General features: G+C 34.1%; 2 protein-coding genes across 2 annotated transcripts; both read left to right on the top strand.

The window, feature by feature from the left end:
* Positions 1-4,292: 4,292 nt before the first annotated feature.
* LOC145075849 (uncharacterized) lies at positions 4,293-5,657 on the top strand. Its single transcript, XM_079021941.1, has one exon. The coding sequence runs from the start codon at positions 4,293-4,295 to the stop codon at positions 5,655-5,657; it is 1,365 nt and encodes a 454-aa protein (XP_078878067.1).
* A 2,878-nt stretch (positions 5,658-8,535) lies between these two features.
* On the top strand, positions 8,536-9,015 carry LOC145075847 (uncharacterized). The gene has a single exon (XM_079021940.1). It carries the CDS (start codon positions 8,536-8,538, stop codon positions 9,013-9,015), a length of 480 nt encoding a protein of 159 aa, XP_078878066.1.
* Positions 9,016-22,351: the final 13,336 nt, after the last annotated feature.

Here is a 22,351-nt window from a genome sequence, read left to right as displayed (position 1 = left end):
AAACGATGTTGTTTATATGATTCCATTGATAGCAATATTGCAAAATATGAATTTGAGTCTTTCATTTGTGGTAGTGTCTAAATTTACCAAATAAGGAAAGATTCTCATCACCCAAGTTTCAGTTGGATAGAAACTTGGAATCATGCAAGTTGTATAGTATGATGAATGAGAACTTTCGAGCATTTGAAAATTAAGACTAATTGCTTGTTTACATGGATGTGTGAGTCAAGAGAAGGACTAAGGGATCAAGTACACTTTCTTGTGCACTTGTCAAAGTCCACCACAAAAGATGGAGAAGACTATTCGTCATGATTTACTAAGGTTTAGTAAATATGATTATACTTACAAGCTTAAGTATAATTCTGAAGCATTGAAAAAATTTTCAATGTATGACAAAACGAATAAGAAGAATCAAATTAGGCAGAAGGATAAAAGTTTCTCAAATCTGAAAAGATGGGAGAGTCCTTTAGTATCATGTTTTAAGATCATCTTAATGATTTTGAGACCTTATCACAATTCATCCTCTAAGTACATTGTGAGAGTTAAGAAGAGGAGTTATGAATTGTTGAAGTGGTTAAATCAAGAAGATGATTCATACTTCATTCGGAAACAGTTCATAGAGTTATACTCTAAGATTGTAACTTGAGTGACATGTATTAAAGAAGGTTTAAAACACTTGTCAAATGTAAGAGTAAAATTTTTCTACTCTTGTACATTTGAAATTGGTAAGTTGTGATGTTTTGGATAAAACAAAGATCAACTAAGGCTAATTGTGTTAAGTGTCTGTCTTGATTAGAATCCACACACTATCTCTTGAATATTTGGCAAGAAAGTCTTATAGGTCAAGGAGACAGTGGGAGTCTAAAAGATCCTGAAAGGGTTTCAAGAAGTAATCAAGAACAAAAACCTGTATTTCATCACTAGCACACAACTAGAGGTTTATAACCTATCGTGTTGACATTTCTATGCCCATTCCAGTTAACTTGGCTATACATTTGAGTTCTACATGTTCTCAATTGTTTGGATAACTACTTGGAAGCAATGGCAGGCCCTTGAGCTGCCAGGTGGCAAGAAGTTAAGATTGCACAAGTTCAATCCATATGAGTTAGGATTTGTCACTAACCTACTCATGTGGTTATGGTTTTGACAAATTCACATGGATAGGAACGCTTACACCATAAAATCTAAGTGTCATAAGGTTTCTCTTCGATTCATAAAAATGATGGTAAGGAAACTCTTTCACTAAGTAGATTTTAAGTAGATAGCAATTGTGATATTTGCAGTTCTCAAAGTCGTTAGTGGAGCGTGTGTGGTTAACCGGCACACTAACATTGACTTATGAGAAATGGCAAAATGTCTAAACAATTTAGACTATGATTACGGCATCCCTTTTCATAGTTCTGAAATTGTTTAGACACACATTTGAGCTATCTAAGAGAGGTGTATGATATTGATAAAGTCTTATCAAAACAATCTAGTATCAGAAATCTGATCTTTTGTAAGAAAGTCAGGTGATTTCTAAGTACATGTCAAAGCTAGTGGGAGCATAAGTGTTATGCTAATAATCATCATGTTAGTGGGAGCATGATAATTATGATAAGTATTGCAAGTTAGCAATGTTAATTATAGAAAACAAAAGGTTTCAATTGGGAAAGAGTTGTTTTGCTATAATTAAGGGAGAGGAAATTATACTTCATCTCAAATCTAAAAGCTTAGATTGAGGTCTTAATCGTATTTAGTCAAGTATATAAATGAATTTCATGTTGGAATGGCTCAACATAAGGAAATTCTATGTATGGGTTCATTATTTGCGTTCTAAAATTCAATTATGATTACGGCATCCCTTTTCATAATCTGAATTATGAAGACTTTGCAAATAAAAATGGAAATATTATAGCAAAAGACTGGTTTAGTCTTTATGTGAGACATCATGGATCGTGTCCCATATGCTTCGAATATAGGATCGATTACATGTGCTATATTTATCATTTGCAACATTTTCCAAATGCCTAAGGCATTAAGAAGGGAAAAGGTCTAGAATTGGATATGACTAAAATGATTAAGCAATTGTCGAGGACAGTCTAAGGTTTACCAAAGATTGGTTGCTCAAGGACAGTTGGAAGTATAGTGTTGACTTTGGAAGGACCATATTGACATAGTCTGAAAAGAGGCAACTCGTGTTCGAAAGTGTTAGTCAAAATGGAATATGGAAATGGTTCAAAGTTAGAAAGTATTCAATCTGTAAGATTAGGAAACTTAATGCCAGAAGGATGTTTCCAAGGAGTTGATCTCCGTTGGAATGCTCTGTTATGGTTGTTGTCAAGTCTTTCTGACTTTGTGCATAATCATTACAAGAGGATCAAAGCATATAAGTTTAGAATCTAACAGATTTTAGTAAATGGCATGAATTTGGAATTCTTGCATTTGCAGTAAGGATTTGGGAGTGTGAAAGATGATCATTGGAGTTATGTTCAATTGATCTATTTCACAAAGTAAAGATCATAGACAAACATAGTATGCATACTTGGTGTATGGCATGACTAGTGTTTAGAAAACATAGTGTTCATGCTTGGAGCATGGGACAACTATTGTTTGAAATTCAAGAATAAAGTTGATAGCTGAAACAGTATACAATGAATAATGTGTAATCATATGGTGATAAATAAAAGGTGTTTTGTTTATATTCATAAGTTCTGAGACCATATTGGATTCAATTATTCTTGTGTTTCATTTTGCATGTTTTGACTTCCAGAATAAACTAGGTTATTCTTCCGGAATGACTAAGTTATTCAAACCATCCACAGTCGATCATATGTTGGAAGTAGATATGAATTAAGACTGTCATGGGTTAGCTTGTAGAGGTCTAAGGTGTTGGACAAAGGGCTACAACACTCATGAGTGCTCATAAGTTCTAAGTATTGGATTCAACCTGCGCTCATTGGAATCACTTCATGGATTTTATCACGAGTGATCATGAGACGATAATATCTTATATTCTTCAAACCTAGAGATATGAGTTGTTACTATGAGTTGGTTGTACATTGATTGCACGAAAACGCATTCGGTAACTCGGTGTTATAAAACGTGCCTGTGTGTATGATTCAACAAGTAGTAGAACAAGCCATATGAGTCGAAGTTTATCCATTCCTTTTACCTTCGGGATAAAAGCGATATTAGTGGGCCCCTCGATGATTTAATGATGATACGTGTGAGTGCTTGGCCAAGCCAGGACTGATTTGATTTGTTCAATCAGTCAGTCATCATGAATCGGAAATCGGGAAACAACAAATGGACAGAGAGAATGATTATAATATATGTCTCAGTCCATATGATATCTAGAATGGAGGAATATATGATCCCTTATCTAATGGACAAGTTCGTTGACAAGATCAGAGTTCGACAGCGGCTTTAATAGCTACGATTGCCAGTTATGTTTTGAAGTCATACTCAATAATAGTTTTAGACTTATCCAAGTTGGAGACTGTTGGATTAATGTCTAAGTCCATAACTATATCTGGTATGTACTTGACCCGACCCGGCATGGTCCATTTGGGTTGCACTTCACCAGCACAATTTATATGGATAGTATTTTGAGAATAGTATGTTTATGATTTATATTAATATATTATAAGTTCTAATATATTAATATAATCATATTATTTAATTAGTATTGATCAAGAATTAATTTATAATTAATTAAGTGATCAAAATGAACTAATTAAATATGGACTCTTAGATATATATATATATATATATATATATATATATATATATATATATATATATATATGTATGTGTGTGTAGTGGGCCAAGTTCATTTAGGTTGGGCTAAGTCTTCATGGATAGTCCATGGAGCTTTAACCCATGGATCCTAGGAAATGAAAGGTCATGGGTATTAGGGTTTAACCCTAATCCTCCACACTATATAAAGATGTCCTTGGTTGGTGAAATTGGCACTAGTGTGGGTACACTAAGAGGGCTAGCCAATTTCACTAGAGAGAACCAAGTATCCATATTCTCTAAAGTCTTCCAATGTGTTTTGGTGATTTGTGATTCCATTTGAGGCTTCCACACTATTGGGGCTAAGCTCTTAAAGCTTGAAGACATCAAGCTACACCAAAAGGTATGTCATCTAACTAGTCTTTGTAGTATAGTTACCTCATAGTATGCTAGTTAGGATTAAAGCCTTGGAAAGTTCTTATTTGCATGTATAATAGAGAAAACATAGATCCAAGGTTTATAGGGTTGCATGTACACCATAGGAGTGTTAGAATGCTCAAAACCCAATAGGAATGTCATCTTGGGATAGGAGATTACTCAATGCATCAAGTGGTAGATCTATAGTTGATAAGACTCTAACAGAAATCAGAGTTCTTATCAAGAACATGGCAGAAGAGTCCAAGCATACAGTCCAAGAAGAAGAATGGTACAGTGATGCACCAAGAGGAGTGAAAGAAATTTCTACCCCAAAAATTGAAAGTCAACTTTCTGAGTTGACTAAGGTAGTGATGATGCTTGCAAAGGACAAGGGTGTGCAACCACCAACAGTTAGACCTTGTGGTATTTGTACACAAGTTGGACACTCTACTGATATGTGCCCCATGTTACAAGAAGATGTAGAGCCAGTTCAAGCTATGGGATTTTCAAGTCAACTACAAGGGAACTTCCAGCCAAGAAGCAATCCAAATTGGCATCAACCTAATGCCAATTTTCAGCCAAGACCACCACCTTATCAACCAAGACCTCCATTTCAAAATCAAATGTATCACCAACAATGTTATCAACCACATTTCCAGCCAACTCAACCCCCTCATCAATCTCAATTCCAACCTCAAAACATGCATCAAGGAAGTAGCTTAAGCGGATCGGGAATGTCATTGGAAGACATTGTTAAGAGTTTAGCCACAAGTACTCAAACATTTCAAAATGAGACCAAGGCGAGCATCAAGACTTTGGAGCAACAAATGACTCAACTCACCACTTCTGTGAGTAAATTGGAGTCACAAGGCAAACTACCCACGCAAACCGAGAAGAATCCAAAACATAGTGCATGTGCCATCACTTTGAGGAATGGCAAAGAATATGAAGGTCCAAAGATGGTTGAAGAAGAAGAAAAGATGGAGCTAGAGAAAGAAGAGGAGAAGTCAAAAACACCTTCCAAGCAAGTTCCTATTGAAGCAAAAGTCACTCCTCCTCCATTTCCCTCAAGATTAAGCAACTCAAAGCGTGAAAGAGAAGACAATGAAATCATGGAGATGTTCAGGAAGGTTGAGGTAAATATTCCTCTTATTGATGTCATCAAACAAGTCCCAAGATATGCTAAATTCCTTAAGGAATTATGCACATCTAAGAAAAGACTGAAAGGGAATGAAACTATCAAAGTAGGAGAAAATGTGTCTGCAATGTTACAAAAAAGACTACCTCAAAAATGTAAGGATCCGGGTGTTTTCATGGTTCCTTGCAAATTAGGTAATCTTCATGTTCCACGGGCTATGCTAGACCTTGGAGCTTCTATCAATGTTTTGCCATATTCCATTTTTAAAACTTTAAATATTGGCACATTGAAGAAGATTGGGGTAATCGTTCAATTGGTTGATAGATCTTTAGTACATCCCAAAGGTGTGCTAGAAGATGTGTTAGTCCAAGTGATGAACTAGTGTTTCCAACAGATTTTTATTTCCTTGACATGGATGATGATGACTCACCAAATTTGAGTTCAATTTTCCTAGGAAGACCTTTTTTGAAAACAGCCAGGACAAAAATTGATGTTTATGATGGTACATTGTCCATGGAATTTGATGGGGAGGTGATAAATTTCTATATTTATGATGCTATGAGATATCCAAGTGATATTTCATCTTTGAATTTTGTGGATGTCAACCATTGACAGAGGAGTGTTTTAATTTGTCTAATCTTGATGTGTTAGCTCTCATTTTAGACAGGAATCTTCAAAAGGAAAGAGTGGAAAAACTTGCCAATCAATATACAATTGATAAAGAGATTATGGAGGTTGTGTATTGCATGGATGAGAAGAAGAAAATGAGGTTTGATGTTCCAAAGTTGAAAATACCAATGTCTAATGAGAAACTTGTTCCTTCTATTGTGCAGGCATCGGAATTGGAGCTCAAAACTCTACCCGAGCATCTCAAGTACGCATATCTTGGAGATAAAGAAACTTTGTCAATGATCATCTCCACCAAGTTGACAATAAAAGAAGAGGAAGAGCTTGTCACCACTTTGAAAGAGTATAAGGAAGCTATTGGGTGGACTATAGCCGACATCAAAGGGCTAAGTCCTTCACTTTGCATGCACAAAATCCTTACGGAAGAAGACTACAAGCCTTCCCGAGAAGCTCAAAGGTGTTTGAATCCTCCAATGATGGAGGTAGTGAAGAAAGAAATTTTGAAGTTGTTGAATGCTGGGATGATCTACCCTATATCAGATAGCAAGTGGGTAAGTCTGGTCCAATTTGTGCCCAAGAAGACAGGAATTACCATTACAAAGAATGACGAAGGTGAGTTAGTCTCCATCCGTGTGCAAAACGGGTGGAGAGTTTGTATTGATTATAGAAGACTAAATTCCTCAACCCGGAAAGACCATTTCCCACTTCCCTTCATTGATCAAATGTTGGAAAGGTTAGCGGGAAAAACACATTATTGTTGCTTGGATGGGTATTCCGGTTTCCATCAAATACTCGTTCCACCCGAGGACCAAGAAAATACTACTTTCACATGTCCCTTCGGAACATTTGCATATAGGAGAATGCCTTTTGGACTTTGCAATGCTCCAGCCACTTTTCAAAGGTGCATGGTAAGTATTTTTTTCGGAATATGTTGAGGAAATCGTTGAAGTTTTTATGGACGACTTCATAGTTTATGGTAATTCTTTTCATGAGTGTTTGGGTAATTTGAAAAAGATTTTGCAAAGATGTATTGAGACCAATCTTCTTTTGAATTATGAAAAGTGTCACTTTATGGTGGACAAAGGTCTCATACTAGGTCATATTGTGTCTTCTAAGGGTCTAGAAGTGGACAAAGCAAAAATAGATGTCATAAAATCTTTACCTTATCCCACTTGTGTTCATGAGGTACGCTCATTTCTTGGTCATGCAGGATTTTATAGAAGGTTTATCAAAGATTTTTCCAAGATATCTCATCCCATGTGTGAACTCCTACAAAAAGATGCAGAATTCGAATTTTCCAAAGAGTGCAAGCATGCTTTTGATCAGTTGAAAGAGTTGTTGATAACAGCACAAATACTTCAATCATCGGATTGGAGTTTGCCTTTTGAAATAATGTGTGATGCCAGCAATCATGCAGTTGGTGCAGTGTTAGGGCAAAGAAAAGATCGTGTTCCTAATGTCATTTACTATGCTTCAAAAACACTTGATAGTGCACAAGCCAACTATTCAACAATTGAGAAAGAATTGCAATCTATTGTCTTTGCTTTAGAGAAAATTCGTCAATATTTGTTAGGTTCTAAAGTGATTGTTTATTCTGATCATGCAGCTATTAGGTACCTAATTACAAAGAAGGGTTCGAAGCTTAGACTCATTCGATGGGTACTACTCTTACAAGAGTTTGATATTTAAATCAAGGACAAGAGCGGAAAGTCAAACCTTGTGGCTGATCGTCTTAGCAGGATCGTTTCTCCTAATGACTCAACTCCCGTTCATGATGCATTTCCCGATGAGAACCTATTTTCAACAAAAATTGCCCCATGGTATGCCGATATTGTGAATTACATCGTCACAAATCCGTTTCCACCATATTTGACTCGATGGCAAAAAGACAAGATGAAGAAAGAAGCCAAGAGGTAAGTTTGGGATGATCCATATTTGTGGAAATACTGTGCTGACCAAATGATTAGACGATGTGTGGATCAATATGAGGTACCTTCTATCTTAACATTTTGACACTCTTATGCTTGTGGACGACATTTTGGTCCTGAAAGGACTGCAAGAAAAGTTTTAGAGAGTGGATTTTACTGGCCAAGTATTTTCAATGACTCTTATGTCTTTTGTTCAAGCTATGATAAATGTCAACGGATGGACTCTTTAAGCTCAAAGAATCAAATGCCCCTAAATCCCATTTTAGTTTGTGAAATTTTTGATGTTTAGGGCATTGATTTCATGGGACCTTTTCCATCCTCTTCGGGTTTTATTTATATTCTTTTGGCTGTGGACTATGTTTCCAAGTGGGTGGAAGCAAAGGCTACCCGGACTAACGATTCAAAAGTTGTGATAGATTTCTTGAAGGCTAACATTTTTTCCAGATTTGGTGTTCCAAAGGCTTTGATCAGTGATCGTGGTACACATTTTTGCAATCGTATGCTCGGGAGTGTTTTGAAGAAATATGGTGTCACTCATAAAGTTTCCACAGCATACCACCCACAAACAATGGACAAGCTGAGGTGAGCAATCGACAAATCAAGGTCATTTGGGAGAAAAACGTGAATACATCAAGAAAAGATTGGAGTACACGCCTTGATGATGCTTTGTAGGCATACCGCACTGCATACAAAACTCCAATTGGAATGTCTCCATACCGTATTGTTCTTGGAAAGCCGTGTCGATTACCCATTGAGTTGGAACATAGGGCCTATTGGGCGATCAAGCAGTTCAACATGAATTTTAGTGAATCGGGAAAGAAGAGGAAGCTGGACATACAAGAACTTGAGGAAATCCGCAATGAAGCATATGAGAATGAGGTTCTTTATAAGGAAAAGACCAAATCATTCCATGAGATGATGATTACACGCAAGGTATTTCACAAAGGTCAAAAGGTACTACTTTACCATTCGCGTTTTAAATTGATTCCTGGTAAATTAAGATCCTGTTGGGTGGGACCATTTGTTGTCACTAATGTTTTTAAGCATGGTGCAATAGAAATCACAAGTGAGAAAACTGGGAAGATTTTTAAGGTAAATGGTCACCATTTGAAGACTTATTATGAAGGATTTCAAGTCAAGAATGAAGAGGTGGAGGAAGTAATGGATCCAAAGTATCAAGACTGACAAATAGTTGGGGTCCAAGTCGATCCAACGACATTAAAAAGGGGCGGCTAAGCGGGAGGCAACCTGGGGGTATTTTTGTCATTTCTTATATATTCAGTGTATTTTCTTTGTTTTCAAACTTCCAAGTTGTTTTTCATGCTAAAAGAAGGTTAAAAATCATTTTTCGGGTAGTAGAGGTTTAACGGGTTGCAATTTGAAAAGCTGAAAAAATCAAAAAAAATTTGGCCTTCTCAGAGGTAAACAACCAAACCACGGTATATCAGATTCAGCATTTACACGGCCGTGTAAATGCTACCCTTTAGTTTACACGGGTCGTGTAAATGTCAAAACAGAGCTGTTTTAAGGCCAAAACTTGGTTTTTTTACCTCATTCTTTTCACATAACCTGCGTTTTTTCTCCTCCTTACTGTCCCCTTTCGAAATAACCCTTCAAAATACTCAATCTTCCTCAATTTTGAATCCAAAATAAAGCTCTAAGGTGTGGATTCTTCTCTTTTCTTAATCTTCTTTATCTTCCATCTCTATTCCACCCTTTTCATGGCCGATTTTGGGGTATTTTGAGCAAACCCTATAAATTTTTAACTTCAAAATCTCGACCTAATGCTTGAAATTTCTTGTAGGATAAGCTTGGGGATAGCTTAGGGAAGCATTCGATATCACCCTACCACTATTTTCAAGCACAAATCGGTATAATTGTTCCAAACTCTTACTTTCTGCATTTAGATAGAACCATATTCCTTTTTGGATGATTTTTAGTGAAACTTGCTAGTTCTTGTGCTTCAATTGTCATAAATTATGTGCAATACTTTGTTGATTCATTTGGTTAATGGCTTCCCGGGGTAAAAGACCTAGAATTGGAACTTCACATGATGAACAAGACCCACATGCCATGGACAAACCTTATGAATTTGGTCTTATATTTTAGACCAATCGACAAGAGATCTTGTATGCAAATCTTGTTAGCAGAACAATGGGTGCTCAAAAGTTTGTGGTCATCAAAGCCCTCAAGGATTTACATATCTATAAAGGTGTCCACAAGCTCTTCAAAAACATAGGATGGGAAGGTCTTTTGAATCTACAAGAAGTTAGTTATCAAACACCAATGTTGGAACTTTTGTCCTCAATCACCTTTGACTATCAAACCCATCTCCTTACTTTCCATTTACTCAATCAAACCCATCAGTTTCATGCTGACATCCTTTGTGATATGATTGGTGCTCCCAAATCAAGAAGGGATGTATACACAGCAAAGGGCAGAAAAAATGTCATTTTTTGAGCAAAACTGTGCAAGTTTTTGGAGAAGCATCTCTTGTGAGTATGAGTGTCAGTTAGGCACAGCCAAAGCTTCTAGCACTATCCATCCGGTCTTGAAAGTCGCCCACCGGATCATTGCTTATCTCTTATTCCCTCAAGAAAATATTAGCAAAGCTAATAAGAAAGAGCTAGAAGTCTTGTGGTGTATGATTAACAAGCCTGCAGAAGTCCCTCATTTTGGGTGTTGGGTGATTCAGAAAATGCTTAGAAGTGCTACGAGCAATGGTGGGCAACTACATTGTGGAGGCATGGTTTTTATTATTGCTGAGCATCTTGGCCTCCATCTACCCAATAATCCAACAAATATAGTCATGGGTCGTACTCGTCTATCAATTGATGTTATGGAAACAATGCATCTTTTCCACCGCCTTCCATTGGGGATGTTCATTGGACAGTAGATGGGAAAGAGTATCTACGCATAGACAGCAGAAACAAGAAGATACTCAATTTAGCCAATGACATTCCATCAACCACTTGGAAACTCAAATCCAACTTAGGTGTTGCAGTAGATACTTCACCCTCTCCTCTTCCTGCTCCTTCTGTTGGTGCCTCTAGCTCGTCTCGCCCCATTCCTTCTTTTGAACACAATCTTTATATGGGCGAGTTTGCACGCTTGAACCACCGTTACACCAGCATACAACAGGAAGTTGGAGAAATTTATACGGGTGTTGCTGAAATCACTTCTGAATTTCAGGACTACCGTAACTTGCAAGAAGAGCGTTGGGCCCAACAAGAGCTACGGTGGGCTGAACAGGACCAGAGATGGGTCGCTCAAGAGCAACATAACCGCAACATTCATCACCTGTTGAGCGATATCCATAGAGTTCTTATGCTCCCGACACAGCAGCAGCAACCATCATCCTCCCAACCCTAATGGCCTCCCTATTATCCTGCAGATAATCCTTCACAGTTCCCTTCATATCCACCGCCCGGTCCTCAATAGGACGGCTATGTCTCTCTCCAAGCACCGAGGACAATGCTTATTTTAAGCTTGTGGAGGGGCCTCAATCCATGCATTATCCCGTTGCATGTAGGTTGCATGTAATTTTGTACATTTTGCATTGCATTATTTTTCTTTTCATTCTTATTTTTATTTTTCTTTGTCATTTAAAAAAAGTTCAAAAATCCAAAAAATTTTCTTTCTACTCTATTTTTATTATACTTTTGCATTTTGCATCTAAATTTTTGCATTGCATGATAAAAAAATGATCCAATTCCAAGCAACCAAATCTTCTCAAAACAGTTTAGATGATAAGTGAATTGTGTGCCTTGAGATTTAACCTGCTCTTTTTATTGAAAATTTGAAAGCAAGTTAATCACACACGAGCACATCTCCCGAAGCTACTTGTGCAAAGCAGAAAATGAGAAGATTGTCAACACTGGAGCATAATGGCAGGTATGAGTCGATTCTTTGGGACATATGACTGGTCTTATGAGTAGTAAATGCTCAATTGAACTTAAAATGTCAAATTTAAAAGTTCATAAAAAGAATGCAAAATCTCAATGTCCCGCCTTCCAGCGCTCTTAAAAGTCCTTTCTACTCATTCCCTTTTATATACCCTGCTTGAGGACATAGCTTTCAACTATACTTACAGGTCTTTGCATGTTAACCTTTAGTCCCTTGAAAAATGTCTAAGAAGTCCTCACGGTAATAGACCGTGAGATGTCCCACAATAGAAAAGTCAAGGACGAAAATATAAAGAAATTGGCCAAATAAATAAATAAATTAATAAGAGTGTTATGTGTTAGCCTAGTTATTTGCATATGTGTTACATAAATAAAATTAATAATAATAATAATAATAATAATAATAATAATAATAATAATAATAAACACTATTATTAAGTTAATCTGTGACCTTTAGAATTCAAACAAGTAAACTCCGAGGGGTGTTTTACACATAATCACCTAAAGTTGAATAGTTTGGGAGTGATTGAGTTGAAATTCGTTACATGGGTTCCATAGAAAGTCATGAACTTAATAATAGCAAATAAAGCTAATTTGTGGCCTTTGCGGTTCGGGCAAGTAAACCCGAGGGATCTCTTTAAATCTAGCACACTAAGGTCTTTGATTTGGATGTGTTGGTTGGAAGCCCGTTACACGGATTTAAAAGAAAGCCATGAGCTTTATTTGTAAAAAAAATTATAATTAAGAAGTTTGTATATAATTGTGTTTATAGTTAAATTGAATATTGTGTTTCGGAACAATACTTGGCTGTCAAAAGATTCCCTTGGACTTGGATTTGAATTTATGACATTGGACTGAATGTTAATTACTTTGACTGGTGTAAGTTGTTTGAAGTTTGTAACCAATTTGGATAAATATTAGGGAATTTTTAGAAAAGATTTTTCAGAAAAAGATTGTTGTTGACCAACAAATAGCTGGAATCGGACATTGTTATATTTTATGAAACAAAGATAGTTGAGCATGTTTTGTCACATATAATTTCACGAGAGTAAGACCATAATTTGTTCCAAGAATTGACTTGATGATATTGAAAGAGAATAAGTGTTGTGATCTTTGATTCTGTTGAGTTGTATTAGAGAGTTGCCAAAGTCTTATTTCTATTATCATATAATATTTTGAGACTGAAGCCAAGTTGACTCAAGGCATGACAGGTACATTCTCAACTATGGTACAAAACAGGGTAATTGGGTTGGATCTTTTCATGTTTGTTTTGATTTCATACATTAAGTTTCAAATAGTTTTAACTTTAATTTAATTTTCTTTTATTCTATTTTATTTTCTCCACTTTAAATCTTCTTGTTCTTTCTTGAGGACAAGAAAGGTTCAAGCTTGGGGAGATTTGTTACGTGCATTTCATGCATTCATTTTGTAGTTTTAGCTCATCAAAGTGTACTGCATTTAGGTTTAAACTCATGCATTTTGCATATTTTTTGGGATTTTTCATGATGCAATTCCATTCACACACTTCTATGATATTTTAGAGATTTTTGAAGGTTGGATTTTGATGGAGGAAGTTAAAAAGAGTTGGAGACAAAGTTTCAGAAGTTTTGGAGCATTGAAGAGAGAAAGAATGAAGAAATAAAGAATTTGGCTTCACAGGAGTTTACACGGCCGTGTAAATAATAGCTTACAGTTTACACGGGCCGTGTAAACGCATATACAAGAGCAGTCTACCTTTCTTGTTTACACGGTCGTGTAAATGGAACCCTTTAATTTACACGGGCCGTGTAAACGTATCGACAGTTTTTAGAGTAGTTTTACTCTCACATAATTCAGACAATCAGTTTTGTTGGAAGTTATGTCGGGTTTTGGACAGAGAGAAGGCGATTTTCAAAGCTTTTGGAAGTAGATTAACACTTGGAAACACTTTAATTTCCTTTTTGTAAGTCAATTTGAAGTTTAAACTTGTTTGATTTGTAGATTAACCTATACATGTGTGGTTGATTTGATTATCATTTCCGAATCTGAATTCTTAACTATGTGTTGTTATGTTGTAACTTGAACTTGATTTGTGTTTAACATCTAGTAATATTTGATTTGATCTTAATCATGTGTTTGGTTTATTCTCTTTTTCACTTGATTAATGAATTAGGTTTTTTATCAATCTAGTTAATCAAATTGTGAAATTCGTATATGTTTTATGATTTGATGTTAGTAATATACACTTAATTGATTGTAATTAAATCAAAATGAGTGTAATCAAAGATTAAATGTTCATAATCCCAATCTTATGAGGAATATTGAACATTGTTGGTAATTGTTGCAAGAACTTAAAGTCATTTAATGAGTTGATGAATGAGCTTATTTGAATCAAATCAATTAAATGAAGTTTTATTTGAAGAACATGTTTTGAATAAAATATTTTTTTGTCAACTTGGATACTAGAGTTTATTAGTATCTAAATTACCAACCTAGATAGAACATAATCATATTAATTTTGCATCTTTCAACTTAATACATGTATAAGATTCAGAATCAGAAATATATTTCTTTTACTAAAATTTGTTAACAATCTTGTTTATTTATGAAGTTTAAATCTAGTTTAAACACAATCCCCCATTTTAATATTATTTGTATTATGTATGAAAATATGGCAAGATAAGAAGTCATGTATTCCTGTGGACCGACCCTGCTTACTCTATACTATCTTTAGTATAAGAAATAGCAACGATTTGAGCTTTATTAATATTATTTTATCCCATTATTTGTTGGTTTGGCAGCCAAACAGGTGTCCGGCCAGAAAAGTGTAAATGAAGGGTAGGGTCTCATATTCATAGGGGTTGTCATTGGTCGGTGGTGGGGTCCACCTGGCACCAACCATACACGGGTGTGCGGCGGTACACAACTGTGCGGCCGTACACTCACTTAGGGCGAAAATGGGTTTGTTTTTCAAGGACTTCGGGTTTTTGCGCGATTTGGTTTCAACTCGTTTATATAAATTTAATTATATATAAAACTAGATGGTTTCCTAAACCATGAAGTTTTGACGGAAACTTAAGAAAATTAAATTTTTATTAATGGAATTTGAATAACGGAAACGAGAAAAAGGTTCGGGTTGTCACAACATCTGTTTAATAAACATCAAAATCTTTATGAGCCACATAGGCCAAAAATATTCGAACGGCCTCGTGTTTTGCAATAGGGGTGAAGGTTTTTTCATAGTCTATTCCATCTTGTTGCGAATAACCTTTTACTACAAGCCTAGCTTTATTTTGAACAATATTACCACTTTTGTATGTTTTATTTTTGAAAATCAATTTTAACCCAACTATCGAAACGTCTTTTTGCTTAGGAATTAATCTCCAAACCTTGTTTCTTTCGAATTCATCCAATTCAGATTGCATTGCAACAACCCAATTTGAGTGTTCCATTGCAACCTTAACTATTTTTGGTTCAATTTTCGAAATGAAAACGTTAAACATGCAAAATTCTTGATGCTCATTAAGTACCTCATTCTTAAAATTCTTAACACACCGTCTTGTTGATTTCCAAGAAATTGTTCCTTTGGATGATTTCTTGTCCATTTATCTAAATGTGGATATGCTGGATCAAAGTCCAATGGTGCATCTTTAAACATTTCGTCATTCTCAGATCCTGCAACAGAAACATTGTCATTTGAATCATGAAAATTTTCATTATGATCAATATCCGACATTATTGAATCATTTTGCTCCCCCTCAATAGGATGCTCCCCCTCAACAGGATGCCCCCTCTCAACATCATTATCCAATCTCCTATAATCCCCCTCAAAAGGATGCCCCCCTCAACCTGAGTTGTCGAATTCAAGTGCTCCCCCTCCACTTGATCATTAAGCATGCTTTCGTCATTTCTTGGAGAATTCGATGTTGAATTCAAGTCTAAAATATCTTGTGTGAATGTCGAATAATCAAGATGCTTTGAAGCTTCAGGTATGCGATTATCAGTTGCATTAACTTTAGCATCAGCATCTATATCTGGAGTACCAAAAATTAAATCATAATCAAAATCTGTTGAAGTTGAAATTTCAGACTCAACATTTGATTCATTAATAATTCGTGTGTGATCAAAACATTTTTCGACTTGTTTAACATAATGATCATCAAAGGTAAGATTAAACATTTCTTCCACTTTTCGTGTTCATTTGTTCAACACTCTGTATGCAACTGAATTATGAGAATATCCCAAGAAAATTCCTTCGTTACCTTTACATTGAAATTTTGAAAGATTATCCTTGAGATTCATGATAAAACACCTGCAACCAAAAACATGAAAGAATTTGACATTAGGTTTTCGGTTATTTAGTATTTCATAAGGAGTAATGTTGAAACGACGATGAATAAATGATCTGTTTTAAGTAAAACATGCAATGGAAACAGCTTCAGCCCAAAGATATTGAGGAAGATTCGCATATGTAAGCATTGTTTGTGCTGCTTCACAGAGAGAACAATTTCTTCTCTCAACCACACCATTTTGCTGAGGTGTGTATGGTGAAGAGAAATTATGCGAAATCCCTTGATCAACTAAAAACGAATCAAGAAAGTTATTCTTGAATTTGGAACCATTGCCACTTTAGATTTTTCGAACTCTCTTCTTCAAGCTGATCTCAATCTTCTTGATAAATTCGATCATTACTTGAGCAACCTCAGATTTTAACCTGAGAAAATAAACCCAAGTAAACCGTGAAAAATCATCAACAATAACTAAAATGTACCATTTCTTGTTGAGTGTCTCAACAGTCGATGGTCCACATAAGTAAATGTGAAGTAATTCCAACGATTCAACAATCTTTGAATCATTAACTACAGGATGACCTTTGTGATGTTGTTTTCCTTGTTCGCAAGCTGAACATAAGGTATTATTATCAAATTCTAACACAAGCAAACCTCGGACAAGATCATCAACTACCAATTTTTTGATACTACGAAAATTCAAGTGAGAAAGTATTTGATGCCAAAGCCAGCTAACATCAGCTGAAGCTTTCGAAAGTAAACACACTGATGGTTTTCCTACGATTGGTTTGATATCAAGAGTAAACATGTCTCCATGTCATTTGGATGTGAGAAAAACTTCTTTAGTTTTAACATTTGAAATGATGCTTCCTGATTCGTTAACACCACTTCATTGCCAGTGCCGACAACAAGTTGGGAAAAACTTATCAAGTTATGTTGAAGACCTTCGACATAAGCAACATGATTTACAGTAAACTGTCCATTCGTTACTTTCCCGTAACCTTTTACTTAACACTTGTGATTGTTCCCAAACTTCACTGCACCTGCATTATCCAAACTTCGAAAATCACGCAAATTCTCCTTCTTTCCAGTCATGTGACGAGAGCAACCACTATCAATGTACCATTTATCATCATATTGCTCATCACATAAAACCTGCAATTAACGAAAGAATATAGGTACCCAAGGCTGTTTGGGTCCTTGGTTATTAGCTTTGAAAATTAAGTGAAATGAAGAACCTAAAACCCAATAACGAACTTTTGATTTGAAAATATCAATTAAGTCGACATCATTAGGTAAAGGAGAAGCAGCATAAGTTTTTGAAGGCTTAGGATTGTCATATATATTCGCCTTTTTGTTACCAGCTTGTATTTCAACATGTTTGTCTTTCGAAATTGATTTCCATGTTTTCACAGAAATATTTGATTCTTTTGAAGATGAACTTCGTTTGAAGAATCATTCACATATTTCTCATAAGCTTCTCGAATTTGTTGTTGGGAAAAATTTCGAGATTGGAACATCTTTCCTTTTCCTTCAAGCCAATGGTCAATATTCTTCACATTTGACGAACCCTTAGTGTATGAAAATTTTGAATTCTCCTTCCCATAAGGATTTGGAGAATTTGGTTTTTGAGGAGTGAAATCAACATTTGATTTAGGATGAAAATTTTCAAATTGTCGATTTTTAAAATTGTTTTCGACATTTGTGTTTCGTGAAAATCGATTTTGAATATTCTTTGGTTGAGTTCATGGATGAGTGTGTTTTAAATTTTGATTTTGAGAAAATCTTTATTGTGAATGAGGAGAAAATCGATTTTGAAAATTTTGATTTGGAAATTTCTGTAATGACAAATTGAAATTTTTCAAAAATGGTGTAGTGGCTTGAGTTTTATCTTTCGAAAATGTAGTTTGTGAAATGGATTTAGACAATGATTTCTTAAATTGAGCGGGATTTTTCTGATTGCCTAGGTTTAACAAAGACTTTGTTTTAACAGAATTGAATTCTGTCTTTTCAGATGTTTTCCTTGTTAATCCGTTTTGTTTTTTTCGAGACTCAACTGTTTGCTAGAAAAGTTTCTTTCGTGCTTGTCTTTTTAAAATGTCATTATCTTTCGAAAATTTGGCAATTTGTTATTTAAATCTTTTGAGTTGATTTTGACAAATTGTTCAGTTTTCTCCTCTTTTTGGTTTGGAATTTCGTTTGAAACTTTTCGTTTCTCAATCCATTTTCTTTGAGGTTCATGTGAAAAGTGTATGTATTCTTTTTGAGATTATTTTGGGAAAACTGCAATAAAGTCCCTACATATTGGCCTCATAATCGATTTAGTCCTTATATATATATATATATATATATATATATATATATATATATATATATATATATATATATATATATATATATATATTATTCAATTAAGTCCCAAATACCAGTAATCGTATTCAATTTAACCCTTTGACCCGGTCAACAGGTCATTCAACATTCAAAAATTACATTTTTGGCCTAGATTTCAAATTTTTTTACAAATTTGGTCCAAAATTTACACTTTGGGCCCAGATTTTAAATTTCGTTACAAATTTGGTCCAAGCATTACCCTTTTTGCCAAAATCTTAGAATTTTATTATGAATTCATACCAACTTTAGTTTTTTTTATAACCATTTTTCTCAAGAAAAAAATTCTAATATATTTTTTCTTTATAAAATCATATTAATACAAAAAAAACATATTTTCACATAAAAATCTTATATTTTCTATATAAAAACTTTTTTTAAAAAGGTTTTCGTATATGAAATATCTAGTTATAAAAATATATATTTATTAAGTATATAAATATATACAAATTCGTTTTTATAAAAAAATGTATACAAAAACTTATTTTACAAAAAAAAGTATACAAACACCTATCACCTTTATATATATATATATATATATATATATATATATATATATATATATATATATATATATATATATATATATATATAGGTGTGTATCTATATTTTTTTTACGAAATCGTGTTTGTTTTTTTTTATAAAAACGTGTTTGAATAATTTTTTATATAATACGTGTTTGTATACATTTTATGAAATCATGTTTGTATACATTTTATAAAAATGTGTTTAAATAATTTTTTATATAATACGTGTTTGTATATATTTTATAAAATCGTGTTTATATATATACATTTGATAAAATAAATACAAACACGTACTATATAAAAATTACTAAAATAAGTTTTTATAAAAAAAATGTAAACAAACATGATTTTATAAAAAAAATATACATAAAATAGGTGTTTGTATACATTTTTTTTATAAAAATGGATTTGTATAGATTTATATACTTATTAAATATTTATTTTTATAACTAGATATTCATATAAAAAAAGTTTTTAAAAAAGTTTTTATATAGAAAATATAAAATTTTTAAGTGAAAATACGTTTTTTTTTTTTTGTATAAGTATGATTTTATAAAGAAAAAACATATTAGAAAAAATTCTTTGAGAAAAAAAAGTTGTAAAAAAAAAAACTAAAGTTAGGATGAATTCATAATAAAATTCTAAAATTTGGGCAAAAAGGGTAAAGTTTGGACCAAATTTGTAACAAAATTTAAAATCTTGGCCAAAAGTGTAAATTTTGGATCAAATTTGTAATAAATTTTGAAATCTGGGCAAAAAATGTAATTTTTGAAACATGGATGACCTGTTGACCGGGTCAAATGGTTAAATTGAATACGATTACCGGTATTTGGGACTTAATTGAATAAAAAATATATATAGGGACTAAATCGATTACGAGACCAATATGTAGGGACTTTATTGTAGTTTTCCCGATTATTTTCAGCAACACTCTGATTTGCAAAAAAATCCTTCATCAGATGTTTTTTTGTTATTTTCCTCAACCAATTTGTTAAATTTTGGTTTAATGCTTTCGACATTTCCTTTTGTGACAAACACTTGATTTGGAAAAACGATATCATCTGAGCATTTGAAGTTCAGATACACCACTTGATTAGTTTCGAGATATTGAGGACCCTTTTTAGTCATTATCTTATCGACTTTTTTCAATGTCACCGTACACTTGATCAACAATAATTTGTGGAATTGATGTTTCATTCGACTCGTTATTTGTTGATGGTGTTTTGTTCGAAACTTCATCATCATTTTCATCATCACTACTATCAGTTTGACTATCTTTGAGACTCACATGATCGAAATCAAAAACTTTCGAAGTTGAGGGTTTGTCAGTTTCAATCTTAACCTTTGAATCATTACACTTTTCTTTTCCTTTAGACTTAGATGCAACACTAACGATAAACAACTGAGAACAATAACATCCTCAAAATCACTAATTTCACTAATATTATCAAAATGATCTTCAATTCAGCAAAATCAGATGTTGAATTCTTAGTTCTTTTAAAAATTTTAATTTGTTCAGTTTTGGTCAAGGTATCATTCACAATATCAACTAATTCATCTGCATCAAAATATTCATCAATTTTCACAATTCCATAAGCATATATATCATCAGGAATTTTATCAAATTCGGCAATTGTTTTCTCACAATCATAAGAAATGTTATCAACCTTCTGTCTCTCTCATAAGCTAAAAAAATGTAATAACTTTCTATGTTGTTCCTTGCTTATATCAGATGAATGATGCAAAGCAGTTAATTTTGCATAAAGTCTTTTCGTAGAATTACAATATATGTTCCTTTGAGCTAGCAACATTTTTACTTCACTACTCAATGAATCTCTATCACACATGATATTTGTAATTTGTAACTCTAGACTTTCTATTTTTATTTTCTTGAAATCTAACTGCTTCTGAACCTTTAGCAACTGAGAAGTTGATTTCTTAGCTTCGTTACTAGCAGAGATAACCAAAGTATCGAAATAAGCAACAGTATCATCAAAAGCAATTAGTTCAGAACCATATGCACTTAAAGGAATATTAAAAGATTGAAGAATAGAACATACCTTTGTTGTCATGGGTGATTTATCTCCTCGTTTGGTCATAAAACAACAACCAGTCACCACTTCGTTACTTTCTTCCTCATACTTTGCATACATGGCACCATGCGTAGGATTACGCATTTCCTCATCATCTGAACCTGATGACCAAATCCGGTAAGTTCCCTCATCATCATCCTCACCCTTCGCCACCAGAGAAATTCCTTCCGCTTTTGCCCTAACTTCTTCTAAATGCTCCACATAGTATGCTTCGCCCTTGACTTTACTCTTCTTTTCCTCTTTCTTACGAAGCATACAGTCACTCGCCATATGATTAGCTCTGTGACAGTAGTGGCAATCAATTTCTGAATCTCCTTTAAGTCTTTTCTCAACTTTGGATTCATCAATCTTTGCTTCATTTTTCTTAAATTTTTTCTTTTCCTCTCCAGCTGACTTTTTAACAAAACTTCCTTTAGCATCACCTTGTTTCATCTTTGGATTGAACGGTTTCTTGAAAAATTTCTTTACTCGATTGTTTGAGTAAGAAGAAATTGCCTCATCATCTAAATTCATAAGAAGTCCTTCTTCATCTGAATTCTATTTTTCAGTCGACTCTTTCTCAATAACTTTCGAAACAAGTGCCATAGGACCTCTTAAACTCAGTTCCGACTCTTCTACCATCTCATTTACCTCCCCTTCGTGAGTTTTCAGAAGATTGTACAAGTCATTCGAAGATGAATTATCAAAACTTGATTGTGTTTTGACCATAAAAGTAACACTTCTCCATTCCTTTCGAAGCCCAATGATGAAGGTAAGGTTAAACTCCATTGTTGACCTTGTAATCCCAAAGCAATTACACTTGTAGATAAGTTCATTCAAATGATCATAGTAGCTTTCAATTGTTTTGTTATCTTTTTGCATGAATTCCTTCAACTCAACCAAACATTGCTTGACTGAATTGATCTTAGTTTTTTCGCTTCCTTGAAACTTTTCTTTGCGATTGTTCCAGACGTCTTTTGCAGTTGTACAGCTTCTGACATAGTTGTACACAACAGGAGGCAACGCACCACGCAATTCTCTCATACATCTTCTCTCAAGCTTCTTCAACCTATCAACTTGATCAGTAACACTTGAAGTTTCAGATGAAGATCCAATTGCTTGAACATTTGGTGGAGGAGTACCATTTCAATTAATACATGACCAGAGCTCCTCATCTAGCCCATTCAAGTAGTCTTGCATGCGATTAGCTCACTGATCATAGTATCTAGGGATGAGCATAGGAATCTTAGTTGAAGATCCTAGCAAATGAGATTAAGAAGTCATTGAATTCAGGTTGAAATTCGCCATGCACATAGGAATGAATTTTTCAGAACAACATAAGAGATTTTGAAAGCAAATTG

This window comes from Lactuca serriola, chromosome 9 (assembly GCF_051521515.1).
Source record: "Lactuca serriola cultivar US96UC23 chromosome 9, Lser_US96UC23_V15, whole genome shotgun sequence".
NCBI lineage: Eukaryota > Viridiplantae > Streptophyta > Magnoliopsida > Asterales > Asteraceae > Lactuca > Lactuca serriola.
The sequence above is the reverse complement of the archived record's forward strand: the minus strand, read 5'-3'. Positions and strand labels throughout refer to the sequence as shown.

Excerpts from the sequence above, each read along its gene's own strand:
- LOC145075849 (XM_079021941.1), top strand. The coding sequence starts at position 4,293 with ATGTCATCTTGGGATAGGAGATTACTCAATGCATCAAGTGGTAGATCT.
- LOC145075847 (XM_079021940.1), top strand. The coding sequence starts at position 8,536 with ATGTCTCCATACCGTATTGTTCTTGGAAAGCCGTGTCGATTACCCATT.